Source organism: Choloepus didactylus, chromosome 17 (assembly GCF_015220235.1).
Source record: "Choloepus didactylus isolate mChoDid1 chromosome 17, mChoDid1.pri, whole genome shotgun sequence".
Lineage (NCBI taxonomy): Eukaryota > Metazoa > Chordata > Mammalia > Pilosa > Megalonychidae > Choloepus > Choloepus didactylus.
In genome coordinates, this window is record NC_051323.1 from 50,059,003 (window position 1) to 50,072,942 (window position 13,940).

A 13,940-nucleotide genomic window follows, 5' to 3' on the forward strand; every position below is an offset into this window, starting at 1 on the left:
AATGGCTGCAGCCCCTGGGTGGGTCTTTCTTACCCACTATTTACTCCTCCCCACCTCTGCTTTGTAAATCAAACTGCATGAATTTTTTCCAAGGAAAATTCTCGATTTTCTTAAAGGAACAGAAGTTTAGTTTTGCTTAAAACTGACATATTTAAACAAACACATTTCAAATAAATGTGAATTTGCAATTTAAACAAAGCACCCTGGATATGCTGACAAATAGGCCAGCCAATATGTTCATCAGAATTCTTATTGTGGGTAATTTTTCATCTCAGTTTACCTTGCTATTTAAATTAATTCATCATGATTTTCAACAAAAATAGCTGAAAAAAAATGCATCCATAAAGGCTAAAAGTAAATCCATATTTATAGCTCTGTATTTCTAGTCTAGGATTCCTTATTAAGTGATTACAGGAGCAATTTTCTGTCTTTCAAGACTATTTCTGCAGAAGAATTTGAATCACCACTGGAATGAATGTGGTAATGAGAGTAGTTCTGTCAACAATAAGTGACACGAGGGAGGAGAGCAGAAAAACTGGGCTGTCTGGACTATGGTTTTGGATAGGGCTTCGGATTTTTGTTGTTGCCAGAAAACTCAAAGTTCAAAGAGAGTAGAAAAGCATATTGATTAGCTCTGGACTGGTCAAAGACTAGATTTATATCTGAATTTAACTAATGCTTCACATATGTCTCCTTCGTGTTTAAAATATGTGGTACCCTGGTTATTTAAAGACGAGGGCCAGCTGAAAGCAATTTCTCTTCTTGTCTTCTCTCCTCCAAATCATGGCCATTTAATGGGTAGGTAGATATTAAATCTCTAGCATCAAAGGGGAGTGTGACTGGCTCAAATGATCCCTGATGTCCCCACTGGCGCCACAAGATCTCCATGGATTATTTTTCTCCCCAAACCTTTCACTCCAGAGGCCACATTCACAGAGATACCTGGAGAGCCAAGATGAACACTTGCCCATGTGCCAATTCAACTCTCTTTTACTCAGTGTATCGAAGATACGTGGATGTTCAAATTTCAGCCCCGTCAATTAATTTTCATAAAAGAAAATGTTGCTAACATTTACTGAGTGCATTGTGTCAAGTACTTTACAGGAATTATTTAATCCACATGATACCCATTTTACAGGTGAGGAACCTGAGGCTTAGGCTGTTTATGTAACTTGCCCAAGTCCTAGGCTAGTTAAGGGTGAGTCCAGGATTCAAAACATGGGCAGTCTAATGCCAGAGTGCTCTTAACTACTATGGCATTCCGTGTCCCTCATTCCCTGCTTCTAGGACTTGGAAACTGAGGGAGTTTGGAGAAGGGACAAGGATATGGGTGCTTTAAAGGAAGTTGCTATGAAACGTCATAGTCATCCATTCATTCAGTTGTTGTCTGTTCCTGCTCAAATCTTTCAGAGCACAGTTTTGATGAAAAGTCACAGTATCAGTCCACGGCAGACACTTTTTTTTCTGGAAAATGACTCCCTCACTAATTCACAGGGTGGCCCTCCTGTAGCCATACTTGTATTTTAACACCTTCTCCCTCCCACTTGGTCATAACTGAGTGGACCCCAAGCTGGGCCAACAAGATTCTAGTGGAAGTCTGAAGCTGAGGCAGAGAGATGGAGAGTTTGTTTCTTACGGGGCTAGAACTGTAACATGTAACTTAGTGTAATGTGCAAACTCAGGACCTGGGGGAAGTCATTTTGTTCCACGATAGCTGAGAGAAAGAGAGAGAGAGGGAGGAGGGGAGAAGGGAGGGAGGAAATGAATATGAAGAATATGGAGCAGATGCAGAGAGAAGGTGAGGCCAGACAGGGAACTTTTGCCAGCATTCCAGTACATGGATCTAGTCTTTCCTTTAAAATACTCTCCTTTTGTTTAAGCTGCTGTAAATTGATTTCTGCTCCTTGCAATCCAATCCTGATTCATGCTCATTCAAATTCCTATAAAACCCAGGGATTATCTGACACCTCTAGGTCTCCCCAGAGCTCAGGAGCAGGCTGCGTTCAATTGTGCCTCTGGTCTTCCTTCTCGGCTCCAGTCTAGTCCAACCCCCCTTATCTTGAGCCTTGACTCAATCACGTAATCGGATTGCCTGAATCCAGGCCCTTTCTGCTCCTGCCCACCACATGTTTTCCACATGTGTCACTTTCCTGCTCAAAAATTTGCAGTGGCTCACTAGCCCCTATCTGTGTCTCATGGAACATCAGAGGAGATATTCCATGATAAAAAGAGTTCTGTGTTCAAAGAAGCTTGGAAAATCCAATGTCCTTCTCTCAACTTTGTCACCTAGATAAGCCTATAAAGGACTTAAGAAGTTCTGCTCATAAATCACACCCACCACCAAACAGCAACCACGATCAGGTTGAATTTTTGCATTTAATGTTACCTTTCTTGGTGTAACACCTAAAGCACACTGGGAAATACCTACTGAATAAGGGCCAAATGTCTTTTCCTGACATGAAATCCTGTCTCTACCTGTCTGCCAGGTAAGTCAGATAGGACTTATCTGATTTGATTTATCTTTTCTCCCTCAACTGCAGCCAGGTGAGATTTTCTTGGGTCCTGTGCTTTCTCACCCCTGTGCCTTTGCTACGAAGGTGAGAATGTCCTCAGAATGAACTAGTAACCAGGGCAATGAGTACAAAGAGCAGATCAAATTACCCCCATCTCCTTCCTCCAGTCATGTTCTGATTCCTCTCATTCTCTTCTCCTCATCTCACTCCTTTCTCCCCTTGAGAGCAAATGCTAATGGAAGTGGAAAGCAAAACCTCCTTTTGGGAGCTGAAAATGGACATGGAGGAGAGGCACATGTGCAGCTTTACCTAAGAAAGATTCCAGGTCTGCCTGCTCTGCCACTGTGCTGACCAGGGAAAGAGCTGAGACAGACCCGGGATCCTAATTTTGGAAATGGAGAAAAAAAAAAAAAAGTCCAGGGAGGCAGGGGAAGTGGAAAGGCATGAGAGGAAGTGTGTGTGTTTGGGGGATGGGGGGGGGTGGAGGGGAAGGAGGGGAGGGAAAGGGGAGAGTTGCAGAGGGGAGGTGGGGGGCATGGGCTGAGTTCTGGGAGAGTGAGGAGGAACAAAACGGAGCAGCTATGATGGAAGAAAGCAATGATACACTGTGTTAAGAATATACTTACACCCTTTGACTTTTTCTCATGAAACTGGGTAAATATTTTAACTGGATTAAATTACATTTTCTGCAGGACTATTGTTTCTCTTACTGCGTTTTTGTGCTTTCTCTGAACCACACAGGGCTCCTTATTGTATTTGGTTTACACAAACATGAATAACTTCCTTATGAATGGATGTATCCACTCCATGGAGAAAATGACATGGGCTTGCCCTATTTCAGAGCCTACTGGCTGCTCTCCCAGCCCTGAGTGACCGCCATCAATGCATATACCCTCCTTATGAGTAGAGGTGCCTCTGTTTTGCAAAAGGTGCTGCAATTTGGGTTGAGTTTCTTCTGTGAATTGGGCTCTTGTTCTGCCCAGGGCCCTCAGGAAACTAAGGGAGGCCTAGGATTATTTAGGGATGATGTGAGGTCAAGTCTCAAGATCGCATAGGCTTCTGGGATTCAAGGCTGCCTGCCCCAGACCCTGCTCTGGCCTCAAGTCCCTGGAGCAGTACAATGGCTGATACTCCAGAGTTTCTAAGCAAGATGTCCGGAGGGTGTTAGGAGACTCATTCTGCTAGTATCTCCTGAATGCAGAGGCTTCTTTCTTAATATTGGCATCTTTGGGGAAGGAATATGTTGGCAGTCAGCCTCGAAGCTGCAAGCCCTACAGGAAAGGACGACATGGCCTCCAGAAGGCCTCTGTTAAAATGGACATGGCAGGAGCTGAGCAAGCAGAACTGTTAACCCCTCTGTAGCCACTGATCACTAAACTCCAATGAAATGGGCCCAGGGACAGCCCAAAACATCCAGCAACTGCAGTACCCACTACTGAAAAGACACACGGGGGGAACAGCACAGAGAGAGACCTTTCAGAGGTCTCTTCCTTTCAGAGATGTCACTTGTGGGGCCCTGTCCATTCACCTTTGCTTTTCTCTTGTGTCTCTCCATCAAACCGGGAGGTAGGAATTAGGTAAGTCAGTGTCACTCTCCTACATCTTTTTTTTTTTTTGCCCCAAATATATAGATAAAGTCACTTTATTACCTGTCATGTGGGAGATCTTATGACTCTGACTATCTATTTACAGAGTAACTATAGGCATGCAGTTCAGTTGCTCACTTCAACTGGACCTGATTGTGCACACAAATCACACTTTTACAGTCAGCTCCAGTTGCCCTTTCTAATTCTATTTTTGCCTTTATTCTTGGGCCCAGACTAGAGCCTTCCTTCAGCATTTCTGATGACTGAGGAAATAATCCCCTCTTTCCCTGGATTCTTCACATTGATTAAAAAAAAACATATTTATTGCATCACTACCAAGTGCCAGGCACTGATCTGGGCATTTAAGATATAATGGTGAGGGAAACAGACAAAGACCCCTGTGGGGAAGTGGGAAGATAGACAGTAAGCAATCAACAGAAATATGTCAATTATATAGTATGTCAGAAGATACTAAGTGCTATGAGGATAAGAAAGAATAAGACTGTTCTTTCAAGAACAAGGGTGATTGGAAGTATGCAGGTGGAGGAGAAAGGACAGGGTTCACTACTGAACAGGGGTTCAAGGTGAAATTTGAAGATTGGAATTAGAAAGTTAGTCAATAGCTATTGGGGGAAGAAACGTTTGGGGAGAGGGTACAACTAGAGCAAAGACCCAAATGTGTGTGCATGCCTAGTTTGTTTGAGGAACTATACAGAAGCTGGTCTCCCAGAATGAGTAAGAGAGTATCAGAAGAGGAAGATAGAGAGGTGAATGGTGTGCAGATTGGGCAGGTAATGTAGCATCCTGTTGGCCATTGTAAAGACATTGGCTTTTCCGCTGAAAGAAATAGGGAGTTATTGGAGAGTTACCCTAAGAGAAATGGGGGGCTACTGAAGGGTTTTGAGAGAGAAGTATATTTTCCAATGTACATTTTCAAAGCAACACTGTCGGTTGCTTGAGTTGAAAGCAAAATCCAGGCGAGAGATGATGGAAGTTTGGACTAGGATGTGGCAATGAAGGTGGTGAGAAGTGGTTGGATTCTGGATATCCTTTGAAGGTAGAGTTAATTTCTGCCAGATCTGTTGTGTGCGGGGGAAGAAATATGAGAGTCAACACTGATTAGGTTTTTTAGACCAAGCAACTGGAAGAATAGAGTTGCCATCAATTGTTATAGGAAAGGCTGTGGGTAGATCAAGTTTGGGGGAACATAACAAGAGTTCAGCCTGGGATATCTTGAGTTTGGAGATATCAAGCAGATAGTTGGATACATTGGTCGAGAGTTTGGAGAAGATGTCTGGGCTAGAGATATAAATGTACAAGACATGGGCATATTGATGAAATTTAAAACCATGTATCTGTGTGAGATCATCAGAAGAGGTAGATAAGGAAGAATTGAGGACTGACGTCTGAGCCTTCAGCATTTCAACAGGTAGAGGTCAGGGAGAAGAGGAAGAACCAGGAAAAGAGAATGAGAAGGTGGGACCAGTGAGATAGAAAGAAAACCAATAGAGTGAGATGTCCTGGATACCCAGTGAAGGAAATGTTTCAAGGAGGAGGGAGTGATCAATTATATCAGATGCTCTTAATAAATAAAAAGATAACCAATGAATTGACCACTAGATTTTGCAACATCGAAGTCATGGTAACTTTGACAAAAACAATTTCCTTGGAGTTATGGGGCTTCAAGCTTGATTTAGGGTTGGTTTAGGAGAGAACTGGAGGAGAGGAATTGGGCTTGGCAAGTATAGATGATTCTTTTGAGGAATTTGCTCCTCAAAGCAAACAATAGTACAGAGGCTTACAAAGAAAGTGCAATCACAAAAAGCCTTTTTTTTTTTTTAAGATGAGAGAAATTACAGCATGTTTGGGATGTTCATATGCTGATGGAAATAATCCAGTAGAGAGTGACAAGTTGGTGTAGGAAAGAAAAGGGAGAATTGCTGAAATAATGTCCTTGAGTAGGTGAGAAGGGTTGGATAGCGTGCAGGAGTGGAGGAATTTGCTTTTGATGGCTGGGTCATCTCTGATAACAGAATGGCAAACTATGAGGGTACAACGCTGGTAAGTGGGTAAATGTGGTGGTGGGAATCTGTGGTGTTCTCTTCTGATTGCTCCTGTTTTCTCAGTGGAAAAAAATTCCAATTATCAGGTAGGAGTGAGCATGGTAAGAAAATGTTGATTATTTGAGAAGAGAAAAGAAGGTATGAAACTGTTGTCTAGGGAAATAGGTATGTGAATGGCCTCACCAGGAAAATATGACTGTAGGGCCCACTAAGGGCCCACTTGAAGTTTGTTATCCTGAATTTAAAGTGAGATCAGGCAGCATGGCTGCATGTTTTTCTCTAGGCATGTTCAGCCGTGTGTACAGAGGTGTGGAGTAGGCAGAGTTGGATTTGACTAGGTCTATTGTCTTGCCAGGTGAGTAAAACAAAGAAAAAGAGAGGCAAGGAGTTGAGGCTGTGTGGAAAGGGGTGTTTATAATACCTGACCATGAAATTTACAGGGGATCAGAAAGGGAGTAGGGACATTAAGGGGGTGGGCAACGATGAAAGGTGGTGAGATCAACAGATCGGAGGTTCCGGTGGGGAGGGATGGTAGGGATGGGGTGAGCAGGTGAGCTGGAAAGGTAGGAGGTTGGGGTCAGAAAGCAGGAAGAGTGAACTTGAGATTATGGAGGGGCTGCAGTTACTGGTAATCACAACCAGGAATCGAGTGGAGGGAGGGTGATGAGAGGAGAGGAGTTCAAGGGGCCGAGAGACCCAGATGTCAGAAGGGTAATCTATGGGCCATACTGAAATCATCAAGAGTTCAGACAGCTTCGGAGGGAGTGACAGTGAACCAGGATCTAAAGTAATTGAAAAATGACCTCTGGGGGTCAGGAGAGGATAGTGGTGGGTGATACAAACTGATAAAATGAGAGTCATGAAGGGTGCAGAGGTTTACAGAGCAGGGGGTTGATAATACATCTGAAAGTGACAATGATAGGTAAGAAAGACACTTATCTCACCTCTAGGCCTGGGGATGACTGAGAGAGAACAAACAGCCATTGCTTGAGAAGGCTGGCTCTCAGGCGAGAGCCTGATGCCCTGTAGGGAAAGAGGTGAGGAGGACATTCAGAGCCGAGGATAAAGATGATTTTGCTAATCATGGATTATAAACTCCTCTGAAGAGCCTGGAGGAAGTTTCAGGACTTGGGGAGGGTGGGAGAACACAACTGAGGGGAAAGGCAGAGTCTCACGGGGATTAGAGGGTTGGAAATGAGGTGATCTGGGAGCCAGGAAATTCCCAGAACTGACTTACACAGGGACAAGGACACAGTGAGATCAGTCCCTGTGGAGACAAGGCAGATGATGGTGAAAGGCTCTGAGTGTTGGGGTTCAGTAGGGGTGCATTTCAGGAGGTCCTTCTTCCTGTCTGATGATGCGGGGAAGGTTAGGGGAGGATTCAGAATAGACTGTGCCCCTGACCCAGCCTGGCAACAACCCATAGGGGCCTCTCCTCCTCCTCTCCTGCTCTCTAATTTTTCACCTTTTCCAAAGGCTGCAGCCAGCAGTTGTGACGATTCTGACTCTGCCATATTATCACTGGCTTTAAAAGAGATAGGATAGATTTTCCTATCTCTCATTATTGAACTTCCTTTCTCTAAAAGCTCTAAAAGTACTTCATATCCACCCCCACCTCCCACCCCCAAGCACACATCTTGGGCTCTGTTGACACACTTGTCACATGGGTTACTGCCAAAAAAATTCTGAGTTCAAATATTCACAGAGCTGAATTCCTATTGGATCTACAGTTTGGGAAGGTGGAGGCAGCCCCAAGTTCTGTCAGATAGTCTTCCTCAGGCCATCTCATTCATTCCCTCTTCTTCATACAAAACTTCCCGTGGTCTTCTCCTCCCTGCTTGCACAATAAACTACTTTAGTAGGAAGAGCTTCCAAATTCGGGGAAGATGATTTTCCCTCATGTGGTCCATGTTTCGGAGAACACAGCTGCTCACCATCTTGGTGAATGAAATTGTGCTTCAGTTCCTTCCTGGCTTTCCCAATCCCAGTTAATTACTTGGTCCTGCTCTTCACTCAGCTTCTCTTCTGGGCTCAGCTCTGTCCTGGTCGAAAGCCAGACTCATTCCTTTGGGCTCACTCACAGCCTGAGTTGCCAGCCCTGTAATCACCTCCAGGGTTTGCCTCTGGACATAGCCCAAGGCAATTCCAGGAGGAGGTGCAGGGAAGGGGGCCCAGGATGCTAAGCTGGCGTTTCCTGGGTTAAATGAAAGGGTGGGCTCTTGGGAAACAGGTGATGTTTTCCTTGTACGTGTTGCTTTCATGACAGCTGTTGGAACATCAGTTTCTCATCTTGTGGTCTTCTAGGACCCTAGAAATCTGACGCCTTGTTTGTAGAAGCCAAGCTTTCTCTCCTACCCTCAAATAATCTCCCTTAACCAGCTCTCGGTAAAGGATATCCATACTGGGATGTCACTAGTCAGACACAAGTTACCTCTTTAGTGATCTTTGCATTTTAGTGAGGGTGCTGGAGGTCAGCAAACTCAAATGCTGATGGGTGAAGTTGGGAGGGAGTAAGCGACCAGATGCGGTGGCAGGGACCGTGGTGAATGAAGAGCACATGGCAGTGTGGCCAGCTTTTCAGATTTTGGTAGAGAAGCTGAAAAATCTAGGTATTTATGTGAAATCATCCAATTTTTAAAAATCTTTCTGGTAATTTAATTCAACTTAAAAAGAGTAGTAGAACCAGACAAAATATATCTTTGGGTCACCTTGGCCCCAGGTGAGATATTGGTGACCTTTGTAAATTTAAGCACACATCTGATTGCATGGTAAGTACAGTGGTTCTTTAGTGGCTGATTTTTAGCAAAAAGGCCATTTGGGTCTCTTTGCAGTCTCTGAAATCACAGTGGAAGAGCTGGTCCAGAATGGTCTCTAAGCTTGGTTGACTTGAACCCTGCTCCTATGGACAGTTTGTTCCTGGATACACTGGGGTCTTGGAAGAGGTCCCCCAGGGAAAGCCATCAAGCTCCCTGAGGCTGCAATCACTCAGGTGCACTAAAGGCAGGTGAGTGTAACAGGAAAGTCTTCCTCACCGTGACAGGCAGCTGGAGACGCAGTGGAGTCGTTTCTATCTCTGGTCAGAGAGATCAGTGGAGTGTATTTTCCACAGCATGGTGGTTGAACATGTGACCTCTGGAGTCAGATGCCTGGGTTCAAGCCCCTGCTCTAGAAGCTGGCTCTCCTTGGCCTCTGTGACCTGTTTCCACATCTATAAAATGGGATATTAAGAGTACATTCTAAGGAGGATTCAGAGATAGAGCTTGCAAAGTGCTTCTTTAGCCCAGTGTCTGAAGAGTAAGCTTTTACATTGGAAAAGTACCCACATGTAACTTCATTTTTAGAAGGCTTACTCACTATGTTTTAAAATAGGGATTTATTTAGTTAGTTAAAGCTTATTTTTTTCAGCCATATTTGAAAACCACTGGTGCAGACCTGTTTCCTTCATTTTCAAGCTGTCTTCTGCAGAGGAGCATTGTCTTTTCTACCCATTCCCTGAGGGTTCCCTGGGGACAATCATTGTTCCCTGGGGACAATCTTGGTGTCTGAGTCCCCTTAGCCTCAGGTGGTGAGACTTCACTGACCTCTTCCCCAGCGGAGTCTCTTGCTGCCCGACAGGCTCCTCTTTATTGAACTCCACCACTGAAGTCCCAGTCCCGGAGCCTGGCTCAGAAAGCCCCACTAAGCTCCTGGGAACCAGTCTGCTGGGAAAGCAATTGTTTTCAAGTGGGGCAATATCCTCTCCTTGCATATACTTCCAGCTTCTTCCTTCCTCTCTTTTAGATCGACTCTGTCTTCAGCCCGTATTTTTTTTTTTTTCTTTAAACAAAAAGCGCAACCAAAATTTAAAATCGAATTTAAAATGGTAAGATCTGACTTGGGTTGATGCCTTCCAACCCTAAGTTAGCATCCCTCATCCATCTCCATTGAGGGATCAACATTTTTTGAAGAGGCCACAGTGTGGGTTCCCTGGGAGTCTTCTAAAAGTCCCAGGGGAGGAATGGGAGCCGTCTGCGGCTGGCAGTTTGGGAGTTTTATCCTAAACACAGGAAAACCCTCAGGTTGGGCAGTCAGGATGTCTCGGGAGGGGATGGGGAAGGCAGGAGCAAGCGTCAGGCCTCGGATGCTGCTGAAGCCCGCTCCTCCCACCGCGGGGAGACCCGCCTGCAGCTCAGCGATGGCCGGAAGTGCTGGGCCCAGAGGAGGGTGGGTGGGGAGCGACTGCCTGAGAGCTCAGCCTCCCCGCCAGACTGGGATATTTATAGGACGCGTCCTCACCTGGACTTATGCGGCCTGTGGCTGCAGCGTGTGTGGGGAACGAGCGGCACGGCTCGCTCCAAGGGCCTGCTTCTTGGCCTTGGTACTCTGGCTTGAATAGAAGTTACAAAATCAAAACAAGGTGCGGTCTGGGGGGACCCGCAGGCAGAGCGGCTCTTCGTGGTTGTTCTGTGTCTGCAAAGCACTGGGTGGTTAGGCCTGGTGAAACTCGGGGCTTTCCAACCCTTGACAGCTTCAGGTTTGCAGCAGCCTTGGACGTGGGAGAGGCAGGTGTGGGCGGTGGGGGAGGCTGATCCCACCGTCCTAGTTCCCCGGGGGCCCTCTTGTTTCCCCCGCAGGAGAGCAGGAGACGCAGCCCCTCCAAAGGGTTAAGGAAAAGAAAGAATGTTCCCTCTCCCGGGGATCTGCGCTTTGAAAGAGGATCCCAGAGAGCACGTGGTGGACGATCCTCTTTTCAAACCGCAAGACTAAAGAGTCCACGTTGGCGGACCCATGATGGGGCCTTGGTGGGAACGTCTGACCGTCGTCACCTTCCTCTAATCTGGCTGCTCTCAGACTGCGATGACATCATTTTAGAAAAAAGTATATAACTGTCCTCTGGGCCTTTCAAGACCCTGGTGCTTGGGGAGAGCAATGCTTAATCCCCAGGAAGGCTTGCTCTGGACATGTGAGGCTGCTGTCTCCGGGAGGCCCCCGCAGGGAGGCAGCCATCCCCTCTGCCTTCTTGTAAATTGGGCGGGCGACTGCTTCACCCACAAAATTAGGCGGGAGAGGTGGGGGGGACCACCTGAGAAAAGCAAACAACAGTAGCACTACCTAGGGCAACCAAAACATCCTTGACATTTGCCCACCTCTTTCCTTATCACCTTTAACTCAGGGGAGCACGAATGAGGTAGACACAGTTGATAGGGTCCCCATTTCACAGATGGAGAAAGTGAGGCCCCAAGTTCCGCAGCAAGCGTCAACTTCAGTTTCACACTCAGAGTCAGACGCTGGGGACTCCCAGGGGCCCTCTCACCCCTCGGCTCGTCCGCGGCCGCCGGGGAGGGGGCGCGGCGGGGCGAGGCCGGAGCCTGGAGGGGCCGCCCAGGCCCGGGGCTGCTGGAAAGGCGGCGGGGTCGCCCGGGACGAGGGGGGAGGCCGGCCGGGAACCTCCAGAAGGACCCCGAGGCGCGGGCAGCTGCCGGACGCGGCTGGTGACTGTCCCACGGCGCCCGGCCCCCACCTCCGAGCAGCGCGGCGGCCGGGCAGTGACAGGCCACATACCTCGCGGCGCGGAGGAAATGGCCGGAATTCCTCCCGCGGAGCCTCGCTCGGGCCTCGGGGCGGGCGGGGCTTTTCCAACTCGGCCCGGAGGGGGCGGGGAGGACAATGCCGGGACCGTGCGCCCGGAGCCGGCTAGGGCGCGCGCGCCACTGTTGGCGGGGCGCTGGCGAGGGGTGCCCTGGTTCCCTGAGAGCGCTCTCGCCATTCAGTGTCGGCATCTGGGTTCCCAGAGCCCGGTAAAACCTAGAGGGGAGCATGTGAAGGGGCACAGGCTCTAACAGAAACCCTCCAAACCGGCCCAACCTCCCGTGTAAATCCTGTCAGGAGGGTGGCTTGTGGGGCTCGGAACTGGGGCCGCTTGATCCAGAATCTCTCTCATCCTTCAGGCTCCACTTCATTGGGATTCCTGAGCCTGGCAAGAATTAGATTTCAAAGGCCCTTTACCCTTTGCCCCACACCCCTAAACTGCACCACTGAGCTTACCACTGGGCTTCTGGCTCAAATGCCTTCTATTCTCTGTGAATTCTTACTTGATCCCCACTAACTTGTGCTCCCTTCATCTGTTCCCATGGCTTACCTTTCACACTAGACCATGATCATTTGTTTATACATCATCTCCCCAGTTAGACAATAGCTCCACAAGGGAAGGGTCTGGCCCAGTGTGTCTACCATGGGCTGCCTTACTTAAACGTTTGTTGAATGAATGAATGAGAGAAAGACGAAGGAATTGGCTGGATTCCATACAAACAGAAGCAGAGACCAGAGGAAAATACACTGGAAGGGGATCCTGCTAGAAAGCTCTAATCTGTGTATGGGGACCCAGAGCCCGGGCCCCCCACCCTAATGGGGAATTAGGCCCTAGAGCCCATAGCAGCCTACGTGACCAGGACAGAAGTTGAACGGCATCAGACCTCCTCAGGAAAGAAAGTATGTATAGATGATATCATAAACAAAGCATCAAAACTCCCTTCCCCTGATAACAGATCTCCAGACTCCTGTGTCATGAGACTCTACTGAAACTCTGTTCTCACACCCTATGGAATGTCTTTGTCCTAAACCCTTATAAACTGCCCTTTGCACTCCCTGCCCTTGCGGAGTGCTGACTTCCATTTCTCAAATAGCTGCCACCGGGAAGAAACTTCTCCTGTTCATAAGTCCTGATAAACCCATGTCTTGCTCTGTGCCTGGTGTATTCCTTGGTCTTAGGGCTGCGCCAGCCCAAGCCCTTTGAACGTTGGGTTGGAACATTGTGCCTCCTGTGTGGACAGAGAACTTTCTACATAGGCATTGCCCTGCCCTCTGCCCAAACTGCCCCAGTCCAGAGCATTGGGCAACATTACTTCCCCAAGGTCACTTTGACCTGCAAACCCTAGTCCTAACCTTAATCCCAATTCTTACTCTCTTTCTTGCTCTTGGCTCTAGGGTAGGATGGCTTCAAGCTTGAAAGCACGGCAGAAACGGAGTTTCCCAAACTGACACCCACATCACTTCTGAGTCCAAATTACCAGCTTAAGTCTCCACCCCTCCAGAGGCTTAGAGATGTGGGGGCGGTGGGGAGGGGTGGGACTCTCCTCAGAATGTCCCCAAAAGGCCCCAGGAGGAAACTGGGATGCAAAAGCCAGGCCTGCCCCTCCTCAGCCAGGCCCAGTGGGTGGTGGTGGAACTGGGGAGGGGCAGGGAAAGAGGTGTCATCTCCAGGGCTGCCCCTGGACACTCTCCCATGAGAAGCAGGCCCAGGAGGCCTTGGCAGACCCTCACGCAGACACAGGCAGACAGAAACATAGACAGCTCACAGTGACAGCATCAGTTCTGGGAATTTTGGAAGTCAAATCCCCTACATTTTTTCACAAGAAAAAGGAACAGATTTTGGCATCTTTGTTCCAGAAACAGGAATTGACCAAGACAGTGACCTCCAATAATCACTTCCTCGGCTCTTAGGACCTCTGTCTCAGAGCTCTGAAGCACAGCTGGGTACAACCCCCCTACCCCCAGCAAACTCCCTCAGTTGTGGTTGCTTCTCTGTATTTGTTGATCACCTACTATGCGTCAAGCAGATGTCTGGTTACCGGGTGATTGGGAAACAGATTTTTCCCTTGCAGAGTCTAATAGAAGGAATTGGAATTTAAATAATGAAGCATTAAGATAATTAAACCAATTAGAGAGAGAGGAGGGAGAGGCCACCTCAGGCTGGGGAAGAGCCCACAAAACCATAGGGAGAAGACGGCATTGAAGTGGGC

The 13,940-nt window shown here is 47.7% G+C and overlaps 1 protein-coding gene across 1 annotated transcript in view; it reads right to left on the reverse strand.

The window, feature by feature from the left end:
- Window positions 1–13,940, reverse strand: part of LOC119512106 (translation initiation factor IF-2-like) — a 56,517-nt gene that overhangs the window by 13,318 nt on the left and 29,259 nt on the right. The window contains exons 2-3 of the mRNA XM_037806622.1: window positions 11,304–11,946; window positions 7,107–7,185 (exon numbers count right to left, since the gene is read on the reverse strand). Coding sequence (XP_037662550.1) covers window positions 7,107–7,185; window positions 11,304–11,946 — 722 coding nt within the window. The remainder of the gene's footprint in view (window positions 1–7,106; window positions 7,186–11,303; window positions 11,947–13,940) is intronic.